The 22,620-nt window shown below is 55.6% G+C and overlaps 1 protein-coding gene across 4 annotated transcripts in view; it reads left to right on the plus strand.

Moving 5' to 3' along the window:
- SDK1 (sidekick cell adhesion molecule 1) overlaps positions 1 to 22,620 on the plus strand; it is an 857,904-nt gene that overhangs the window by 765,717 nt on the left and 69,567 nt on the right. For all 4 annotated transcript variants that reach the window (XM_070231391.1, XM_070231392.1, XM_070231390.1 and 1 more), the window contains exons 30-34: positions 2,174 to 2,375; positions 10,926 to 11,029; positions 13,667 to 13,737; positions 19,936 to 20,071; positions 21,580 to 21,639. In XM_070231391.1, the coding sequence (XP_070087492.1) occupies positions 2,174 to 2,375; positions 10,926 to 11,029; positions 13,667 to 13,737; positions 19,936 to 20,071; positions 21,580 to 21,639 (573 nt within the window). The remainder of the gene's footprint in view (positions 1 to 2,173; positions 2,376 to 10,925; positions 11,030 to 13,666; positions 13,738 to 19,935; positions 20,072 to 21,579; positions 21,640 to 22,620) is intronic.

Raw genomic sequence — 22,620 nt, forward strand, 5'->3', positions numbered from 1 at the left:
TGATGCTCAAAACCACATCCCCAGTTGAGCAGGCGCTCAGTGAAGATGTTTTCCACCTGGCAGTCCTAGAAGGAACTGTCTGTGTGGTCAGCCCTCTTCTCCGAGCACTGAGTGGGTCCCGGATGAGCATTGTCTTGGTTGATCCTCACGAAAGCCTGGGGAGGAGTGTGGTGTGAGCCCCGACCTGCGGGAGAGGAAGCTGAGGCCCAGATAGGGGGTGTCACATGCCTGGAGCACCCCGCTGTGGGCTGGGATGTGGATGCTCTCGGCAGACCCCACGGCCCACTCCCCCACAGAACTCTGCTGCGGGCTCCGAGGCACGTCCTCAGCCTCACTCTGGAATCTGCCTCTGCGGGCTCCTTCCTCCAGGGCCACTGCGCAGGGCCTCTGACGTACGCAGCTCTGGCTCCAGCTCCAGGTTCTGAGTCATGGCCAGACCCAGAGATCCTGGGGAAAGGGTGACTGGAAGGAGCTTCAGGCACAGCTGGCAGGAACCTCCGGGAGCAGATGGTCTGTCACACTTCTCTTCCAAGAGTCAGCAGGTGCCCAGGTGCTGGAGCCATGTGACCTCAGGCAAAGCCCTTCCCCTCTCTGTGCCCTGGTACTGACCTGCAGCATTTGTGTGAAGCCCTCAGAGCAGTGCTGGGACGCCCAAGAGTGTGTGCCACTTGCTGTCAGTATTACATCAGAGCTGCCCTGGGGGCAGAGCGGGCACAGCTCAGAATGTGAGCTGGGCCATTGCTGCCTTCGTGATACTTTGTGACAAGATGGATAGTAGACAATGTGAGGGAGCTGTGAGTTGAACCCAGAGTGCTTGAAAAACCCTTCAAAGGTCCAATCTTCATCTAGAAGGTGGGAGGAAAGGAGACTGGCTGTGCTGAGCCCTCACTGCCGATCTGACCATCTTCGAGGAACGTGGTCAGCCCGGTGCTTGGTGTTGGGGAGCTGCCAGGGCCTGCCTTCTTCCCACAGGCCCAGAGCAGCTAGCCTCGGCCCCTGCCTTCCTGCTCAGAGTTGATGCAACCCCTTAGGAATCTCCAGCACTTTCTGAAGTAGAGGGAAAGAGATGGGTTTGCCTGACTTAAAGATCCAGGTGGAGGTATTAGCGGGAACGCCTTTTAGGAGGCATCCTGCTGCTAATGGGGATGGGGTCACGCCCCCCCACGCCCCTCCATCCCACCCCATACCCCCACACCACCCTGTGCCCCACCCCACGCCCCCATACCACCTGCACCACCTGCTCCTCAGGCCCATAGTGTTTAGGAGATTCCCACCAGGGCCCGCAGATCGTCAGTCCTTGTGGCTCCAGAAAGGGGAGCTCAGGAGAGCTTTGCCACTCGCCACGATGTCCAGAAGGGGGCCTTTGAGGCAGGAGAGGGGACGCGGGACCATTGCTGGGGGCGAGGAGAAATGCTGCAGCCAAAGCACGTGCCTAAGGAGAGGAGCACCGAGGAGTGAGATCGAAGGGCTCCTCAGAGGCCCGGCACCGCGGGGCCGCCAGTCAATCGGCGCTTTATTACAAGCCACACATTTTAATCAGAATCAATCATCTTCATGATAAACAATTAAACAATTATTCCTCCCCCTCTGGAGTTTCTCTATCGAAATCGATGGCCTGAGGAGGCACAGCGATGGAATGGGCTGTGTACTCAGAAGCTGGCCCGGCCGTGCCTCCCCAACCCGACAGCCACGGGCCCAGAGCCGGCAGGGATGGCCGGGCGCTCTCGCCCAAGGAGGGCTGAGCTCGAGGCCTCAGGCTCAGGGTGACTTGCAGGAAAGGAAATCAGTGTCAAAGATGCACTGAGCCCAGAATCAGAAAGAAAGAGAGCAGGCCCCCGGGGGGTGTGCAGGAGAGCCACTGTCACTCAGAGATGCCTGCACTCGATGGCACGGTGGGCCGAGGAGCATGTGCTGTTCCCCTCTGTCTGTCTGTCTGTCTATCTCTGCTCTGAGGGTGGAGCATTCTGGGAACAAGCAGGGATCTCCAGTCCGATGCAAGCTAGGGCCCGTGCAAAGGCAGCTGTGGGAGAGCCGCACATCCCGGTGGAGCCAGATTCTCCAATCCGTGCCGCAGCACTCCTGGGCACAGTGCACCACGGTCCGTTCCCCTGGCGCCTTTCCTGGAAGAGCAGCTTCTCACATGTCCCTGGTCTGTCCTCTCGTTTGGTTGCAGAGAGACCGGCGCCCCCCAGAGAGCTCCTGGTGCCCCAGGCAGAAGTGACAGCTCGCAGCCTCCGGCTCCAGTGGGTCCCAGGCAGCGACGGGGCCTCCCCAATCCGGTACTTCACTGTGCAGGTGCGAGAGCTGCCCAGGGGAGAGTGGCAGACCTACTCCTCGTCCATCAGCCACGAGGCCACAGCCTGTGAGGTCGAAAGGTACTGAGAGAGGCAGAAGGACCCTCCACTGGGGAATGGGGGCCCTGCTCCTTCGGGTGCCAGTCCCAGCCCTCCCCACCCGGCTCCTGCCCACAGAGTAGGGAGTCTGTGTGGTCCGAGAAGATACACCACTGAGAGCTCATGTCTCTTCTTCTAATTGACACGCCCTGTACCAGGGACCCAGGATTCCTGCAACCCACTTCCCCAGGCCCACCCAAGCCTCTTCCCTGGGTCGGTCCTTCCGAGCATGCCCTGCCCAGCTGATTTGCACACCCAAGGCCTCTGGAATTGACGAGGCACAGATGATGGAGATGGTGAGCCTGGAAGTGGGGACATCCCTGAGAGGCAGATGCTGGGGAGGGGAGAGATGTGGGGACAGGGTGGTCCCAGCTGCCGATGTCACAGGGCCGGGAGAGTGGGCCCTTCTCTTTGTGCTCGCTCTCCAACTCAGCAAGGCAGACAGATTCCACCTCAGCGCTGGGGTTCGTTAGTGATGTCTGATAGGGAAAGGGGGGTGACCCCACAGAACAGGAGGACAACCCACCATTTATTCAGTTGTTCAGTAAACTGCTGGATCTGAGGGGGCAGGGGAGTGCTGATGGTCGCAGCCAAGCTCTGCAGGCACGATCTCGTTCGGTCCTTTCACAGTCCCACCCCTCCTTAGGGCTGGGAGGGGGACTGAGGCTGAGCTGGGTGAGAGAGCCGCCAGGGCCACACAGACCTAGCGAGCTAGATGGTGGGCCTGAGAAGTGACCCCAGGTCCTCCGCCCTCTCCACCAGCCCCAGGCTGCACTGCTCGGCCCAGCCCATGGAAGCCCCGGTCTGTGAGGCTGCAGGCCTGCCTGGGGAGACCCGCCTGGCATCTGCACCGCGCTTCTTGTCCGGCCCTGAGTTTAGTCACTTCCCGCTAAGCTCCCGCTCTGGGGCGTGGGCAGGGGCTGCTCAGCACTGAGTCCCACTGTCTCTGGGGCGGGTTCTAGAGCCCTCGCTGACCTTGTAGGAGAACAGGAGGCTGAGGCCATGGTCTCCCAGGCTGGCCGAGGTTCCTCTCATCTTTTAGACTCAAACTCCACGTATTTAGCACCTACCATGCCGGGCACTGGGCTAGGAAACGCCACACATACTAGCTCATTGAATCTCCATTGACTCTCCTTGATGGGCCAGCGATGGAGAGACCATCGTCCCCATTCTGTGGATGGAAAACGAGCGTCAGACGTCAGTAGCTTGCCTGTAGCCCCCAGCCCAGCCAGCCAGGAGCATGCATGGAACCTCCCAGGAGTGTCCCGACCCTCCTCACTGGCAAGGCCACCCCGCTCAGCTCCGGCATTCTGCTGAAACCGCGCAGGGGGAAAGAAGCAGACCGGGGGGCTCCTGGGGCAGCCTCGATCCTCAGGGACCCCCCAGAGGCACAGTTCAAGCTTTGGAGTCAGGGGCCGGGGTTGGAGTATGGCTCTGTCACTATCTCCTAGACGTGACAACAGCGGGGTTTAAAGAGAAGAGGGACCCCCCTCCCTGGTTTGAGGACGAAGCACATGAAGGACGCGAAGCGTGATGCACACGGTGGGGTATGGTTGGCACTTGGAATCACGGGAAGATTTTAGAGCCAGAACTATCCAGGTTCAGGTCTGCTTTCTGCTGCTCACCGTTTGGGTGATGGCGGCAGCCAACTTGAGCGTTCTTGGACATTTCCTCGTCACGTGCCTTTCATGTTGTCGCATGGTTTGGAGGTAATATAAGGCACCTCGCAGCACCAGGCCCTGTGGCAGTGGCAGCCATTGGTATAATATCGTCATTGTTGCCCTGCACGTCCCACCCAGGAGGCGCGCCTGTGTGCTGAGCGTGTATCCTAACTGGACGTCCATGAGCGGCACCAAGCAGGTCGCGCAGATCTCCCAGCATCTCTGCTTTCACTCACAGACCTGGTGCCCCCTTGGAGATGGCCTTCGGAGCAGGTTATAAGCCGAGAAGAAGGGCAGCTCATCGGCGTATAGCTCCAGCTCTCTGGGACCCCCAGTGATAGACCTCTGCACAGTGACCCCTTCAGTCACATGATCCACATAGCTCTCGGCTCTGTCCCAAAATGGAGGATAAATGGGCCCCAAGCACGAGTATCGTTTCCAGCAGAACTGGAGTCACTGCCTGGCCTGCTACTTGATGGGGTCGACATTTGTTCAGATATGTCTGTTGGTAGGCTGGAGTTTAGAAACTAGTTAGGGTTCCTACCACTGTAATTGTGCTCCTTGTGGCAGGAAAATGGGACTGGAATGGTGTCGGTTTTGGTGGTCACCTCTGAGGTGTTTTCCATAGTAGCCTGATCAAGCAGCGTCTGGATGGCTGAAACATCCGTCTCGTCTTCTTTGCTGTCGTTATTATCAGTGCCATTATCATTACCATTTCCACCTCAGCACTGCACAGCCTTCTGTCGTTTTCTAAACAGCTTCCCTTGTCCCTCCGTACAGTGTCCATACAGCCGTGTGGAGGCACAGACCAGACTTCCTATTATTCCCATTTTGCAGGTGAGGAAGTTGAGGCAGAGACGTCTTAAGCAATGAGCACGCTGTGCCTCCTCCTCTCTGAGTGGAAGAGAGAACCCCTTGGATTCTTTGTAGTTCTGACGCTCCCTGGGCCTGTAGCTCAGAGCTTCATGGACACACTATCACACAGCTGATTTACGAGGCCTGCTACGTACTGAAAAAACAATGTGTCATCTTACAAGCACTAAGCTCTCGGCAATCTGTCTACCCCGTAGTGGCCACATGGCCTTGGAGAAGTCCATCACGTAAGCATGCTAAGCCTCAGATTTCTTGTCTGTGAAAGACGAGGCCAGAGGGGCGATCCTGTTTTCCTTTCAGCTCTGAGTCCAAGATTTGCCTCAGTACTGACAGCAGGGAACTGGCAGCCAACGAATAAGGCCATCCAAAGTAGTCAGACCCGGTCCTCCCAGCTTGCTGCCAGCATTCCACTTCCCCTTTGAAGCACAGCCGTGGGAGCCAGGAGGGAGCTCTCAGCCCCAGAGGAAAGCACTCCTGCTGCAGAGGTCTTCCCCCTGAGCCCTGGAATTCTCCTGGCACCCCTGAGCCTCGGCGAGTGTGGCCGGGTGTGCCCAGCTTACTTAATAACCCACATTCTATAGCACTAGGTGCTTAGCTTAATTAGAATGTTCTCGTGGATATAAATAACTTCACCCCTTTGTGTAACCATCTGAAAGAAAGGAGAAAAATAACATCCGATTGCCTTTTCTGTCATGGAGCCTCCTGAAACCAGACAGACGGATTGCGTGCTTGGGACTTCCTGTTGGAAAGGAGAAGTCCATGTTTCAGGACGGACAGTTTAATTTGGTGTGGGAGAGACTATTGTCAATTTCCTAATGGGCCAGAACTAGGACAAATGCTTCCTCCACCCATCGAGAGAGAACATGTCATGGGCAGAATCCCAGGAAGGTAATATTTTGTACACTGCCATGGTATAATCTGCTCCCGTTCCATAATCCTGACGGTTCCATTTTCCTTTTTTTTTTTTTTTGACATTCTTTTTACATTTCACTTTGGCCAGTTGCATGAAATCTGCCAGTGGGCAAAAAATCATAAAAGTTTAAACAAAAGTTTAAAACAGAAAGTTAACAGGCTGGCCCCATGGCCGAGTGGTTAAGTTCACACGCTCTACTTTGGACGCCCAGGGTTCGCTGGTTCGGATCCTGGACACGGACCTACGCACCCGTCATCAAGCCATGCTGAGGCAGCATCCCACACAGAAGAACTAGAATATACAACCAGGATATACAACTGTGTATGGAGGCTTTAGGGAGAGAAAACAAGAAAGAGGAAGGTTGGCAACAGATCTTAGCTCAGGGCCAATCTTCCTCACCAAAAAGCGTACCTTTAAAAAAAGAAAAGGAAGATATACTATTAGAAAAAAATGTTGAACCATCTAAATCTAGTGCTTGTACGACCCTCTAGAGACGGTGGGTCTAGGGCACCAGGCGTTGGGTTTGGGTTTGAGGGTCCTGGTTAGGCCCCTCGGTGTCTGGCTGACGGCTGCATCCCACAGAAGTGCAGTAGAGCTGACAAGGACGGCTGCCTGCCCAGGGCCACGGGGCCATGCCGGGTGTCACTCTAGGGCTGAGCAGTGCGGGTGTGAGGTCACTTGCCGTTGAATATGCAGAAATAGTGGGTCTGCTTCTCCTCTGAACCGCCCTCTGTGGCAGGGGCTGTGGACCGGAACCAAAACCGCAAGGGCCCAAAGAGAGTTGCCATGTAAAACAATAGGGGTTCAATTACAGTCAAGATGGGGCCCTCTCTCCATTGGAGTCTTTCGTTTGTTTTTTTTTTCTGCATAATCTTTAAAAATAATGCTCTATTAAAAATCAAGTAAATTTGGCCAAGGACATTGTGCATGGGTTCAATATTCTTTGTTCTTCGTGATGCGAGTAGTGAGTTCTTAATGAACATTACCAGTACCTTAAAGATAAATAAATGAATACATAGAGGCAGCAGTGGATAGCTACTAAAATGTTCAGGACTCATGTATTTTACTGTTATAACAAAGTGAAAGAAGAGTGCACAGAGCTCTTTCTGTTTACAAGACTCTGCTCTTCGCTCTGTGGGACGCACACTGAACTGTGAGCTGTGACCACATACCCCCCCATGCCCTCTGGCTGTGGAGGTGAGTGTGGGGACGTGAGAGCAGGGGGACAGTCAGAGGCAGGACAAGCGCAGCCTTGCTTTCTAAACATACCTTGTTCCTATAAGAATTCTGATCGCAGGCAAGTTTGGGTAGAGAGGGTATGCTAAGCACATCTGTTCCTTCCCTGAGTTTTAGATGGTTTTAATAATGGGGGTTTTAATAATGGGTGAGTTTTAATAATAGGTGAGTTTTAATAATGGGTGTTATCTCGAAAATTTACCTAAATATAGCCAGTTTCTGAGTTCGGATGGCAGAAAGTTGGCAGGCGAGGGATGAGAAGAACCTGAGAAGGGTGGAGGGACGCTGCACGCGTCAGGGATGGAGCTCCTGGGAGACGAGATCCACGTGGCTGGACAGTCGGGGAGACGAGAAAGAGAAGGTCACACTTATTAAATGCCTACTGTGTGCTGAGAGCCATCAGTCTCCATGAGGGTCACAACGGCCCTGGGAAGTGTGGGTGTCCTTGTCTCTGTTCTTAGGGATGAGTGAAGTGAGGCTCAGAGAAACTAAGGAGGCTTGGGGAGGCCTGGAAGAGTGAACAGAGAGCAGAATTTGGGGAAGTTAGAGGGGTCCAGGGAAAGTATTCCAGGATGGTTTGTCCTTTATTTGTTTATGGGGTAGTCGCTGGAGTCCAGCTCTGTGCGGGAGGGAGCAGGGCAGGAGCGAGGGGGCGGGGTGGAGGCAAGGACCAGCGTGGTAGACCAGTAGTCCCCGGGGGCAGGCGCCCCGCCCCCCCCCCCAGAGATGAGGAGTATGCAGAGAAGGCCATCGAGCAGGAGACCAGGAGAGGGGACACCATCACCATCGTCACCTCTCAGGGGCGATGAGCTGGCCACTCCCTTCACTGCCTCTGAGTCGCACAGCGCCTGTTCGCCTGTTTTCACCTGGCGGGGCTTCCTGCCCAGAGTGGGCGGAGCTACGACTCCCTCCCAGAGACAGCGTATCTGTCCTGTGAAGGAGGGAGCCTGGCCAACAGGGTGTAATGCGGACCTCTGCCTTCGTTGCCCTCTGCCTGACCCCGTCTATCTCAGACCACAGACCCATGTGCCCTGGGTTCCTCGAGACCCCAGAGGATGGGAAAGAAAGAGTGGTCCTCGACGAGCTTGATGTTTGGCCTCAAATCCGGAACTCATTAGAGAACTTTGAGGTACTAAATCTAATGTAATGAATCATATGTACTAAATATATTCTAACTAACACTATACTAAATAAACATAAATGCTAAATACAATGACCAGGGTCATTGCCGGGGCACTTACCACGTGCCAGAGGCTCAGCTGATTTTCACATGTGTCTCTTATTCCACCTCCCAAGAAGCGTGGGAGTTAGGTAAGGTCCTCCCCCTTCATTCATTCCTTCAGCAGACGTGCACTGCCCGCCTCCGGGATCCAGGCACTGTTCTTGGTCCCGGGGATAGGCAGCGAATGAGGCGACCTGGTCCCTGTCCTCAGGAGTCCTGAGTCTTGTGAAGAAGACAGACGGTCGTCAAAGAAACAAACCGTTAATTACAAACTGATGAAGGAGATGAGGCGACGCACAGGATGCGGAGGACAGTGGGCAGGACAGGCCTTGCTTTGGGCGTTTAAGCTGACACCTGCCGGGAAATAATAGTGGTAACCGCAGCTGACGGCTGGTGGGTACTCCCCGTGGGCCGGGGTCTCTCCTAAGCTTCTGCTGAGTTTAGTGCAAACAACAGCCTCACGCTGCAGATGCTCCTGTCACCCCAGAGAAGGAAACTGAGGCACAGTCACCTGCCCAAGGTGACCTGGGAGTCAGAGTCCACGTTCCTAACAACCACACTGTGCTGCCTTCTGATTCGAGGAGGAGAGGAGCTGGCCAGGCTAGTGTGGGGGCTCAGGAGGGTGAGGCAGGAGGTCAAAGGAGGAAAAACGCTGTTATCACCAAAATTAGATAAAACCACTCCCAGGAAGCTAGGGACAGAGGGGAAGTTATTTGTTTGTTTTGACTTAATAAAGGCCATCTCCCCGAAACCTGCAGCAAAGATCAGTCTTCAGGGTGGAGCGCCAGAAGCACGTCCGGCGAAGCCGACCCCGGCAAAGTCGCTCCGTCCCCACTTTCTCCAGCTGTGGAGTCGGGGCGCAGAGAGGCCAGGGGCTTGTGAGCAGCAGAGGAAGAGCAGCTTCCACAGGCTTTGAAGGACGAGCGTCCCTTGGGGTGTCTGCTGATGGGAACCACTGTCATCGGCCTTAAGCAGGGGGTCAGGATGAAAACAGAGAGGGGGACACTTTTTCTGATCATGGTCTCCAGGAAGGGTTATCAAAAGCAGAATCCATTCTCTAAACAAAGTATGACCCAGAACCAACTTATAAACCAGGCGGAAGTGCTGCTGCCGCTGGTTCACAGAAGCTTGGGGGCCCTGGACTCCCAGAGGGCTCCTCGGAGTCTCAGGGGTTCCTCAGAGCTCAGTTTGGAAACCGCTGGCTTACAGGCTGGGTTGGGAGCGAGGAGAGAGAATTGGTTCTGCGGGGACCGATGAGGGCTTTCTCAGACTGGCAGTCGAGGAAACTCAGAGATAGTTTGGACCCGAAGGAAGGGGAGGGAGAATCTAGAATCACTCCAGTTCTTCTGGTCTGGGAAGGAGAGGGGATGGTGGGGCCGCGCTGGGAGGGGAGGAGAGAGAACGCTGCTTCCTTACCTGCTCATTTTGAAGGGACGTGAAGGGCAGCCCAGAGGAGCTGGCCAGCCAGGTACTGAGCAAGAGTGAGTGTCTGCAGGTGCAATTCAGGCGACTTAAGGAAGATTTGAGCGTTGTCTGCACAGAAGAGTTTGTGTGGTCTTGGTCTTAGGTGTGTACAGCGCTTGGCTCATGAGACCCAACTAATACAGAATGGCTCTACAGATGGATGGAGGCAGGAAGAAGCGAGGGAGGGAGGGAGGAAGAAAGGAAGGACAGATGGAGAGATGGATGGAAGGAAGCCTGAAGTGGTGGCATCAGGCAGTGCCTCGGGAGCATTAGTGCCCCTAAAATTTCCACCAGCGGGCTGGGGGGAGCAGCATTTTTCATACAGACAGCTGGCATTGTCTTGGTCTTAGGTAAAGTGGCAAACAAATGTTGCTTCAAGACAAGACCCCTATTCCCATCCCGGCCAAGCCATGTACCAGTCCTCTGGCAGTGGGCAGGGGGCTTAATCTGACAGGGCCTCTGTTTTTGCATCCAGGAAGTGGGAATCATGGTGAGTCTACTCCACAGAGCTATTGTGTGGGCTCAGTGGGGTAATGCCTGTCAAGGGCTGGGCACTGTGTCTGGCTCAGTAGATGTGGGGATGGCGGGGGGGCTCTGCCTGTAGGTGGGGCAGGGGCAGACCTTGGGGCCAGGCTGGGGCTGGCCAGTGCAGACACCCACAAAAGAGCACTTGGGGGTGAGTGAGGAAGTGAGCTGGGCAGGCATTCATTGCATATTCTGGATCCCAGCGAGGGCTGATGTAATTACCTCCTCCTGAGAAATCCAAGTTCCTCAGAGAGCGGTGATTTGCTGCACAGGAGTGTCTCTAATTACAGGAGGCGGTGTTCCTCCCTCAGGAGCCCTAAGCAGAGTCTCCGTCCCCTGGTGCCCTGGCCAGGAAGTTCTGCCCTCCCCTCCCCTCCCCTCCCCTCCTCTTCCCTGCCAAAGTCCTCTCCTACAGGCCGGCCGGGAAGACAGTGCTGGGTGTTTAAGGGCCGCTCCTCAGACGGTTCTGGGGCCACTGAAGCCCCGCTCACTGCTGCCAGGAGTGAGTCAACCCCAGCCCCGGAATGCCCTCCTCCTTGAGGCCGGAGCTCACAGCGCAGGGCGGACATTCCCCGGAGCTTGCGGGGCAGGGCCGGGCGGAGGTCTTCCCGCAGTCACTGGTCTCCTCCATGTTTCAGGCTGAGGCCCTTCACCTCCTACAAGCTGCGCCTGAAAGCCACCAATGACATCGGGGACAGTGACTTCAGCGTGGAGACGGAGGCAGTGACCACCCTGCAGGATGGTGAGCAGTGGGGCCTAGGCTGGCCAACAGACATGGCCACTTCCAGCTGCTGCTGTTGGACCCGAAACATGGGCTCCCAGAGAGAGGTCCCACTTTCGTCCTGAGCCAGGAAGGGTTAGCGTGGGGAGCGAGGGAAGCAAGGGTGAGCAGTGGGCTTCGATTAGGAACAGACAGCCCGGAGCCCTCCTGCACAGCCTGTGGCCGTAAATCAAGACTTCAAGGGCTTCCAAATGGAAGGAAGGTTCTTTGATTGGCTTCCAAAGCCCTACAATCCATTAGCATCCCAGAAATTGAATAATTTATAGGGTCATTAAAAATAAATGTCACAGGGTAGCTGGGTTTTAAGAGGTTCCCCCCATTTTTCTCATTCACAAGCCAACCCTCTTGTGGCATTTGACAGAAGCACAGTTAAGTGATGGAAGTGAGGTTCCCTAAAAGCTCGAGTGGCCTTTCGCCCCCTCTGTCCTGCGGAGGACTCAGGCCTGCAGATCTGTGGAGATTTTGTGTGACCGTCTGCCAGGCCTGGAGTGAGCCGGGAGACGGTGTCATCAAAGGTGACAGGCCGCCTTTTAGGATGGAAAAGGATTGCCATTGCATAGCAGATGCCATAGCTCAGACCCCGGACTGCAAACCTGAGCATTCAGCTTGCCCAGCAGGGCTTTATAATAATTCCCCACACCTACCCCAAAGCACCGTCTTTTTCTGTTTTAATGCACCAGAGGAACCATTTTTAAACAAACCCATCTGCAGCCGCCTCGCCCCGGGACCTCTCATCTTCAGTTCTGCTCGTTTATCACCTGGCGGTTTAGCTTTTCCAACAGGAGGCTCGGGTGACCAGCAAAGGGGTTCGGGGGGACCCGTCTAGCTTCTCAGCAAAGCGCAGAAGTTGTTTTGCTGCACACCCAGCGCTCCCAGCAGAGCAGAACCCTCCAGGGCTGTGTGTCCTGGTCAGGGGCCCCTCCCACCTCGGGAGGATGCCCGGTGGTGCCCTCGGAGCCCCAGCCTGGACGGGTCGGAGGGAAGGCGGGCCCCACGCCTTAAGAAACTAGGTTGTCTTTTGTGGCTCCTATTTTAATCTTACATCTAACACACCTGAGGTAATATTTGCAACTAAGCACTAATTCTTAGAAGAAAAAAACAGATACAGCAAGCTGATTTTGCTGGCGTGTCTCTGAGAAAACTGTGTCAGAGCAGGGCGCATGGCCTCCCTTCGCCTTACACAGCTCAGTCAGAGTGGGCCTTTTTGGAAGAAACATTCAAGAGCCTCTTCAGGCTTCCCAAAGGTCTTTCTTAATTCTTTGATATTCAGATCACTTCTTTTGATGCTCCTATCCTGTTATCTTCCTTTTCCGAGACGCACAGTTTCTCTTTGCAGCGGATTCGCGTCGTGTTTGCGTTGTGTTGTCTCCAAGTACATCATCAGCTCAGACTGGCAGGCAGGGACTGACTCCGGGCCGGGGGAAGCCTGTGTTGGTGGGGGTCCTTTGAGAGTGTGGGTGGTTTGCTAATAAACATGTTCTTATTGTGGTGATCAGGAGATTGATTGAGACCCCCATCATCGCAATCAAGGGTGATCAGGAAAGCTGGCTAAGGCTCCACCACTGACTTAAGATAGAATAGTGTGGGCCAGAGAGCATGCGCCAAACCGCCATCCATGAGGCGGGACGAGAGGACCGAGGTGTGGCTGGTACAGGCCTGCCCCAGGTGCTGGGTCCAGAGGACTGGGAGGTCACAGAGCAGGGGACCCAGGCACCGAGTTGTGGACAGTGAGTGTAGGGGGCATGCCAGGTACACAGGTGGGGGCGGGCTGGGGAGAATATCCCAGATCATTCCCTTCAGTGATTGGTTTTGAACATTTAATACGTCATGAGCTCGGGGTTCTACACTGGGGGAGCCGTAAAAAGGTCCCTTCAGTCTGCAAAGAGGGCCGCACAGATCCGATGGGGCAGGAGGCTGGAGGGGCTCAGAAAGGGTGGCTGGACCTGGCAGGTGCTAGAAGGACTGTAGCTTCCAGAGTGCAGGGCACAGCAATGGGCAGAGGTCAGAGGTCAAACCAACCTGTCCCTCCAGACAGCAGAGCGGGGCCAGCGCCCATACTCAGCACACAGCAGGGGTCAGCCTCCAGTCATGGCAGTCCCATTAGCATTTAAAACCCAGAGCACTATGGCCTGGCTTGATCGTTTGTCCTGTCCAGAAGCCGCTCTGACCTAAGTACCTCAGATAAGGGATGCCCCTCCTCAAGGGAGGGGGACGCACCCTGAGGAAGCCAGAATGCAGGAGGGCTCCACAGGCCGGGCCGCCTGGGTGCCTCTGTTGCCACTAAGTGGCTCCCAGGGGAGAGGTCCATACTCATTTGGGTATCTCGGCATGGGTCTGTCTGTGGAGGGTAAAATCAGGGACATGATCCAGTGGTCACCCTTTTAGGATGGGGTCCTTCTGTCCTGGGCACAGGCTTCGCAGATGGGAGATGGGCATCCACAGGGAAGAGAGGGAGCCGGAACGTTGGCTGGTCGGCTTCCCCCCTCTCGGGGCTGGCCCTGGCCCTGCCTGCTCACCGGCACCAGGAGAGAGCCGGCCTGGAACCGTGGCCGCGTGCTGACAGAACTGTCTAATCCGTGCTTTCTTCTTGGGTTTCAGTTCCGGGAGAGCCTCCAAGCTTCATCTCAGTGACGCCACACACCACTTCCTCTGTCCTGATCCAGTGGCAGGTAAGGGTCTGAGGAACCCCCAGGTGTCTGTCAATCCGTGGGTTCATCCCCTGCTCCTTCAGCATCTGCCGCAGCTGGAGCGGACTGCAGGCCGGGCTGGTGGCAGGCCTCTGAGGGCAAGACAAAGGCAACGCCCTGGCCGGGCTCCAAACCGGGAGGGGACGGGGTCAAAGTGCCGTTTCCAAAACGGTGAGGGCCTAACTGTCAGGCAGATGCAGGATGAACTTGAACTCAGTTCACTAGGGAGGGGCCAGCAGGAGGGCAAGGCTGGGCAAAGAACATCGGAGGACCAGAATGTTCCCCGGCATTCGGTGACGGATGGCAGAGCAGGGCTTCTGTGGTCCACACGAGACAGGGTCACGTCCTAGAGGGCAGTGAAACCAAAACCGTTGGAGTCACCATTGCTACAGAAATCATTTGTAACTGGACAAAATACTGATAGGATTGCGTGTGTCCCACTGAGTCCCCGTCTTTAATCTTCAGTGAACAGCGAGTCAAACCAAGGCACATTCTCCCAGATGATCAAATAACCCTTGGTGGCCGTTAACCGACACTCTGATAGGACGTTGCCAGGACGCACAGCCCTGTCGTTGCCTGATTTCCAATTTGGGTGTTTCCTGCTCACAATGAGGTGCATTGAGAACAAAAATAACAGAGCAGCGGAACTGCCAAGGAAGGCCGCCCAGCCCGAGGGCAAGCCCGGCTGAGGGTGCCAGCAGGCTCTGTGGGAGACGGGCTCAGCCGGGGCGGGGGCAGGCTCAGGAGCAGGGCTGGAGCTGGGCCCAGCAGGGTCAACAGGTTGAGGGGCAGGGGCTAAGGGCACTGATGAGAGCATAGTCCAAACTTTCGTCCAACAAGGGAAGTTCCTGCGGCCAGCACGGAGCTGTTGTCCTGGGGAGGAGGGAGGGCAGTGCCCAGAGCCGGGGGCCGCAGGGTAGGCAGGCAGAGGGCGGCGCCGGGGTGTGTGCAGAGCCATGGAGGTCTGCCTGGGAACGGCCGCTGTGAGCCTGGGTCGAGAGCCTGGTCTGTGTGGGCTGAGAGTCTTCCTCGAGGTGGATGGTAATCGTCCAGGTTGATGCCAGCGTGTCATCCAGACTCAGAGGAGGGAGCAGACGGTTTGGGAAGTCAGGAGACAGAGGGACCCAGGAGAGCAGAACAATGGTCTGGACGTGGCCTTGGAGAGCTGAGAGGGCTGTGCCTTACCAGGTGCACAGACCAGGTACAAAAGTGGCAATTTCATGAGGTTCAGCCTAACACAGCTTGACACTGATGCTTCGACAATGGCTGGAGAGTCAATAAACGGGGTTTCTCTTAAGAGTGCATAACCTCCTTCAAGTATGGCTGGAGTCATTGTGGGCCACTTCCTCACCCCCTTCTGTTGCTAAGTGACAGCTTCTTGGAGGTGATGGGAACCTTTGAAGGTGATCGGAGGACATTCCAAATGTCTCCAGGGAAACCAGAAATTCACCACCGTGTGGCGCTCTGCAATTTCTGGCTTCCCCAGAGTGTTGGGGACTGGATGGGAACCAACAGAGCCTCAGCTGGGCCCCAGCCCCAGCTCCTGGGAATCCACGTCCCCCACGCTTGTCTCAGAGCCCCAGTGAAGTGCAAAGGGCCTGGCTCTAGATCTGCAGGCCCCAGCTTGCCGTTGGATGACAGTGATCCTGAGAGGTCTCTCCGGCTCCAGCTTCCTCCTCTGTAAAAATATCTGGTCAGAGGTGACCCCTCAGTGGCCACAAGGTCTCTGATCCAAGACTGGTTAAGTCTCCAAACCCCTGACTTCCATTAGGGTCTTTGGTGGAAGGTGGGAAACATTCAAAATGGAAATTTAAGGTCCCAAGTGCTTCTATTTCCCACCCTCCACTAACATAATCAACCGAAAGAAGACTGGTCCTTTGTACTGCGCTAAATTCTAACAGAAAATTAGCATTTTCTCTGTAGACATGGCCTTCGGCTTCCAGTAGGTAGGTAAGCTCCTTTTGCGTAAAGTCAGCACTCAGGGCTGCGACACATCATCGCCTCCACACGAGTGGCTGTCAACGTGGCACCGGCTGTGTGGATGTGATGCCAGCTGTCCACCTCGGCCACTCTGCCTCCCGACCACCCGGGGCTCCGAGCCCCTCAGCTGTGGTTGGACAGCTCTGTGAAGTGGCCCATTGCTGCACCAAAGGAACTTGGCATATGTGTCCATCAGCTGTCCTCCTTCCCAGCCCAACAGAACAAACTAATTGCAAGACGCCCAGAGCAGGAGCCAGTCAATACAATGTATTGTAGAAATAAATGCCTGTCAACTGCCAGGCGATTGAAGTATAATTAAAATTTTGAGTAATTTACTAAATCAGAGTGAACAGAACAAAGAGACTATGTTTAAATATAGATTTGCATTCCAAATGAAGTATTTCACCTGTAAACCTTTTTTTATGTGTAATTTGTTTAAAAATGCAAACACCGCCTGTAATTTCGAGGCTGCTGACCCATTTAAATGGCTCCCCCCATAGCCACTCCCTAGTCGGGTTTGCTGCTTCTTAGCAGGGTAATCAATCTTTGCCTTTCACGGGGTCCAGTGCTGCTTGAAATCTAAAGATTTGAGTGTGTATTCTAGACAGTGGCGGTATTGTGTTCACGCTGAGTGCAGCTCAGAATAGACATTAACGTTCCTGAATTGGTCACAACATTGAAGCTGGCTGCTCTGAAATTTCCACTGGATCGCGCAGCCTGTCACTCAAATGCAGTTCCCCTCGGGCGGCTGCAGATTTCTCTAAGTGGATTTTGAGGCTGTTTTCTGGCCAAGGAACCCTCCCAGGCAATAGATCACATCATGCTCCATGGACTCAGCAGAGGACAGACTCAGTGTTCTTGTAGGTACCTTCCTAAGAGGAGTGTTGCATCCGCCTGGGTCCTGCCACTTGCTCCATCATCTGCAGACGCCCAGCTCCAGTGTCGGGGCTGAGTACCCGGAGGTGAATGAGGCAGATTCGGGGCTTCTGTTTAGTGCACTGAGCTCTACAAAGCATGAGTGGGAAGACAGTGGAGGGGGAGCAACAACCCTGGCCAGAGGGAGGTGGAGGTGCCAACTGAACGCGTTCTGCAGGATGAATGGACCTCCCCCGGGTAAAAGGCTCCGGCCATCACGCACAGCCCCAGCAGAGGCTCAGAGGTGTGACGGCCACTGGGATTCGATGCTGGGCTTCAAGGGAAGGCACGTTGAGCCAGGGTCTCTGGGGCCTCCTGTGCTCCCCTGACTTAATCCCTCAGGCGTCAGAGGAAATCCTTGTTCTACACTCTGGGAAATGAAGTCTTGGAAATATAAAGGAAAAGCTCAGACACACAGGGACAATGGCAGTTGGATTAGATTTAGACTTGAGTTCCAGCCCTACCTCTGCTCCCCACGAGACCTTGGGCATGGTGTTGAACCTTGCAAAGCCCCGGGTCCCCACCTGTACAGTGGGGAGAGGGCCTGTCTGGCTGCGCTGACCCCAGCCTGTCCCCTTGCCGGCAGCCAGGAGCGGGGCTCATCGTGGAAGTCCTGCCTCCTCCTAGCCCCTCGCCCTTCCCTGCCCTCAGCCCCCCTGCTTCCAGACGCCCTGCCTCATCCTCTGGGTCATCCCCAGCTCGCTGTCCTTTCCTGCCTGCTATCTTGGGTGGTCAAGCCCAGGCTTACTCCTATCAGGTCGTATGCATTTTCACAGGGAGCTTTTGAAAACTGAAAAAAACCCTCAGGATCCCCAAAGAGTCTGCTGGTAGAATTTCTGATGCAGAAATGAGGCAGAGGGAAGACATTTTTAGGAGGGGCTCCCAGGTCCTTTCAAGCATCTGCCCATACAGATGGCCAGTCCAGGGTGGAATTAACCATCGACGGGGTTGTCTTGGACGTCAGCAAATCCAGCTCACTCCTACAAGCGTTGATTGAGCACCTGCTGTGTACAAGACCTGTCACAGGTGCTGAGGGGAAGATGGAAATGAACAAGACGCAGGCAGGCCTTGCCCTCCAATCAGGGCTGAATCAGAAACTTTCAGCACGGCGTGGGCAGGGCCGGGACTGGGAGACCAGGTCTGCAAGGGCAACCTTCCGTTTAGAGTCATCTGATACTGTAGGGACCATCTAGCCAGACTGTTATGGAGATGGAGTTGATCCTGGGAGGCTGAGTGGCCAGCCCAAGCCCACAAAGCCGGGACTTGTATCTAGAGCCTGAGCTCAGTCCATCGCTTCTAGAACTCTCTGTGTGTCACACGGACCTGCCCTACAGTTACCTCCCAGGACATCCAGAGTCATAGAGGCCTCTTGCATGAATGACAGGTAGGCTTATTCCAAACTCTAGGGATGGAAGTGTGGTTAACCCCAATTCAGCATCCTGAGCAGGCAGCCCCAGAAATCTCCGTGGAACCGGCCCTTCGCGAGGCCTGCAGCCTTTAGAGAGGCTGCCGTCTGGGCTGTGTGACCACCTGTTCCCTCCCCAGGCCTGGATGGCTCCTGATGGGGGGTGCGAGGGGCCTGCTGGTGCAGCATCACTGAGTGTTACCATCTGGGGACCCTGCATGGTCGCCGGCGGCAGTTGTGCCCGTGGGGCACGGGGCGCAGTCTCATCTTACACTTCTAAAGCATCGTCTCTCTTTGGCTAGAAATGTTTGTGAGCCCAGGATTGGAAGTGTCCCCGTCTCCCCCCTTCCTCTCCATCTTCCGGCCCCAGGACATGTGGACACAGATTCGGGGAGGGGAGGTGTTTGCTGCCGGTGGCAGGACCACATTTGGTCCTCAATGAGGACGCTTGATTTTCCTAAACTTCCAACTTCCTGCATATTTGATGTTTTTGGTGAGTTGAATCTAGTCCTCCCCACCCCCAGCTTCCCTCCTCCCCCAAAAGTGAATTGCTTTCACCGTAATCTTTTGGGCCGTGTGCGGGTCTGCAGAGTCAGGCCCTGGGGCCTCTGCGGGCTTCCTGCTGAGGTCCGAGTGCCCACAGCCACCACGGGCATAATCTGGGCCTTTGAGGGAGGCTTTGACAGCGACCGACCGAGGGTGAGGTTGCTGGGCTGGTGCTGAAAGACCCAGCTGCACGCTTTCCATCTGCCCACTCGCCTCTTCCTTTCCACCGATTCAAGTCAACACAGATCCCAAAAATGGCAGCATGAGATTTCTCGTCATCACTGCCCTGCTACTCCTGCCTGGCCTCTGCACAAGGACAAGGACAGGGCCCAGGGGCTGTCAGCTAAGATGGCCTTGTTTCATCTGAGCAGAGCAGGGCTCCCCGGGTGCCCTCCCCGGGCGCTCTCCTTGGGTGCAATGCTGTGTAAAAGCCGGGAGGCAGGGACACGAATCTCCATCGGCAGCCCAGAAAGGAAAGGCAAAGGGCCCAGGGTCTTGGAAGTCTCTGCCGTCTCGCCTCCTGATTGACAGGGAGAAGCAGCCAGGGGGCCAGCTGAGACTACGCGGGGCTCCCGTGGCCCATCTCCTGGAGCTCAACTCCAGGTCACTGTGGGAGGCCCGCCCCTGTGGGGCACGACGGGAGACTCTGTGGAAGCATTCCTCTTTACCTCCTCCAGCTTCAGGGGCTCGCCAGCTGCCTCTGGTGTTCGTTGGCTCGCAGACGCAGCACTCCAGTCTCTGCCTCCATCTTCACATGACGTTCTCTCCATGTCCAAATTTCCCTCATCTTATAAGAATCTTTAGATCTTTTTAGTGTCTCAATCCATGGGGATTTCAGCCTTAGGTCTGAGTTGGGGCAGAGTGGGGTTACTTGGCATGCAGAGAGGTCATTGAGGGCCCCGTGAGACTGCCACAAGCCTGGATGGCCAGGGACTGAGGACAGGGTGGGACCAGCCCGTGGCCAATTTGGAGCCGGGCTACGTCCACCGTTCCCTTAGAGTTCTGAGTTCACCGGGAACAGGCAGCTTCCTCGCCCGTCTGTGACCCGGGCCACAGTCCCCTGCCTTGGCCCCAGGGCTCATTTGATTATTCCAGCTGGACGTGGGATGAGACACAGAAAACCTGGGCTCTGAGGAGCTGCTCCACAGCCTGGTTCTGCCTCCGTGGTTCTCCTGGGCTCCTCTTCACGAACGTGACACCTGCCTTTATTTTATTGTAAACAACTGAGAAATCTCTGTTTGAATTAGTGACTTCCTCCTGCACAGTTGGCTAATTAACTTGAAGCGAGGTCACCAGGCCCCTCCGGCGGGCTGACCGCGGTGATGTCTTTGCAGCCCCCAAGGGACGAAAGCCTGAACGGCCTTCTGCAGGGGTACAGGATCTACTACCGGGAGCTGGAGTACGAGGCGGCCTCAGCCACTGAGTCCAAGACGCTCAAAACGCCCTCGGCTTTACGGGCCGAGCTCACAGGTGAGACGCTGTCCCCTCCATCCCGGCACAGGTACCAAACTATGCCACCTGGGTCCCAGGTCGGCCGGGACCTCCCCAGGTGACCGTCGCACATCTGCTCCATGCAAGGCCTGGTGGGAAATTCCATGCAGGGCTGGAGGAGATGCGGATCTGCCTCCAGCACGCACAGGACAGGGCTGGCCCTGTCTCTGCGGCAGCCCAGGGTGCACGGCGAGGTGGGAGTGAAGAGAGGGCTCCGTGCTTTGGGGCTTCCGCCCAGGAGGGGGTCAGGGGAGGCTTCACGGAGGAGGAGCCATTGACGTAGGGAGTCCAGTAGAAGGATTTCACCGGAGAAGGGAGAGGCCCAGCAAAACTAAATGGTCAGGAGGCAGGAAGAAGTGAGGGGCTCTGGGATGCAGCAGGTGGGGAAGCCAACCAGGAGTGCGTGTGTGCTTCACCTCGTGAGGCCATGGGGGTGAGGCTGGGAAAGCAGCATGCCTTGGGCGCCACGATTTTGTCCAGGGAGGAGGAGTAGCCAGGCCCTCCAGGGACACGGTGCGGCCGCCTTGAGCAGAGCACGTCCCGGGGGGAAGTGGAGGCCCAAGACCAGCTGCAGCCTGTTGCCTGATCTGCACAGGTCAGGGCCAGCTCCGCCCATGTCACAGCACACAGCCCTCCGTGTGGAGCCTGTGGCTTCTCTCGTCCCTGGTCTATCTGCTCAGCCCGCACTCCCCCAGGGTTCTTGGCATGGGCTCTGACAGTTGTTCCAGCAGCCGCCGTCGAGGCAGCTTCTGGACCCTGCACACCCACGACAGGGCCTTTGTTACACTGGGTCATCTCCGTGAAGGTCACACGTGCAGCAGCCTGTGCTCACACGATGGCCCCTCCCCTTCTTTGGTCATGGGGCTGAGTTTGACCCTGGCTATGCCAGGAGTGATGCTGATGGAGGAAAATGGCTCAGCTGTCTCCCACACTCTTAGCACACCCCCAGGGTCCCTCACTGATGGCTAGACCATAACTAGCATCTCCTTGGCTTTCTAACAAAATCAAAACAACAACATCCAAGGACCCCGGGATGCCGTTGGGTCCATATCCCTGGTCACAGGAGCTCTTCATCTCTGGTTTGCCCATCCCCTTCAGACCAGAGCCCTTACCTGAGCACAGGTAAGCTGACAACCACACCTGCCGCAGGGTATCTGGAAAAGTCGCTGCCCCAGGAGAAACTGATTTCTGTGTCTTCTCTGCTGTTTCTTTGCACTATGTCATGCCAGATGCTAATTTGATCCATTTCAGCAGAGGGGTGAGCTTACGCCACTCCCTGCCCCCTGCCCCGTCACGGGCCGGGATGCCTGGCTGTTTTATGAAGAAGCATGGTGGCCCCCAGGGAGCTGATGGGAAGTGTCGTGGGGGCAACGTGGGAGCCGAGCGGCTTCCACGCCAGGCCCCATTTCCTCGTTTCTGCAGCACCTCATTTGCAATAACTGTTCCCTGAATGCTAACTGCCTTTCTGCTTTGTTTACCCCTAATAGCCCAAAGCAGCTTCAAGACTGTGAACAGCAGCTCCACGTTAACGACGTATGAATTAACACGTAAGTACACGCCGCCTTCAGCGGGAAGCTGCTGTGACCCGGGGAGCAGGTTGGAGGCAGCGCCAATTGGCCTCTCAGCAGACCAAGTGAAAACCAGCTTGGATTAATGGCTCTCATTTCTGGAATTCTGCCTCTCAAACACTACTTCTCAACATGCTAAAACCATCAGTGAGACAGGAAAGGAAACTTCTAGAAACAGAGGCTGAGAAGGGGGATTTATTGACAGCTGGTCTACAAGTTTGGGACAGAAAGTCAGATTGGGCAAGATCTCATCTCTGGCCCCCTATGACTGTTTTTGTTAACTCTTTTGTTGTGTGTGATAAAATACCCATAACGTAAAATTTACCGTTTTCTTTACCGTTTACTCACCCATTTTCAAGTGCACAGTTCCGTGGCGTTGAGCACATTCACATTGTTGTGCAGCCGTCCCCACCACCATCTCCAGACCTTGTTCATCTTCCCAAACTGAGACTCTGTCCCCATTAGACGCTAACTCCCACCCCCACTGCCAGCCCCTGGCGCCCACCATCTACTTTCTGTCTCTGAATCTGACTCTCCAGGGACCTCGTCTAAGTGGACATGCAGTATTTGTCCTTTCGCGTCTGGCTTATTCACTTCCAGGTGCATCCATGCTGTAGCAGTGTCAGGGTTCCTTCCCTTTGAAGGCTGAGTGATACTCCACTGCCTGCACCGTGTGGTTGGTCCCTCCAGCCTCCCCTCATCTTTAACTAAACCGTGTCGCTTCATCTCGGCTCTGGCTGGGAATGGATTTTAAGATCAAAGTGCGGGGATAAGGGGCCCCCACAGGATGACTCATTTCACTGCAGAGAATTCCTCTGGATTAGAAAGTGGATGAGGGGCTGGCCCTGTGGCCTAGTGGTTAAGTTCAGTGCTCTCCACTTTGGTGGCCTAGGTTCAGTTCCCGAGCATGGACCTATACCACTCATCACTAGCCGTGCTGTGGCAGTGACCCACATACAA

This window comes from Equus caballus, chromosome 13 (assembly GCF_041296265.1).
Source record: "Equus caballus isolate H_3958 breed thoroughbred chromosome 13, TB-T2T, whole genome shotgun sequence".
NCBI classification, from domain to species: domain Eukaryota; kingdom Metazoa; phylum Chordata; class Mammalia; order Perissodactyla; family Equidae; genus Equus; species Equus caballus.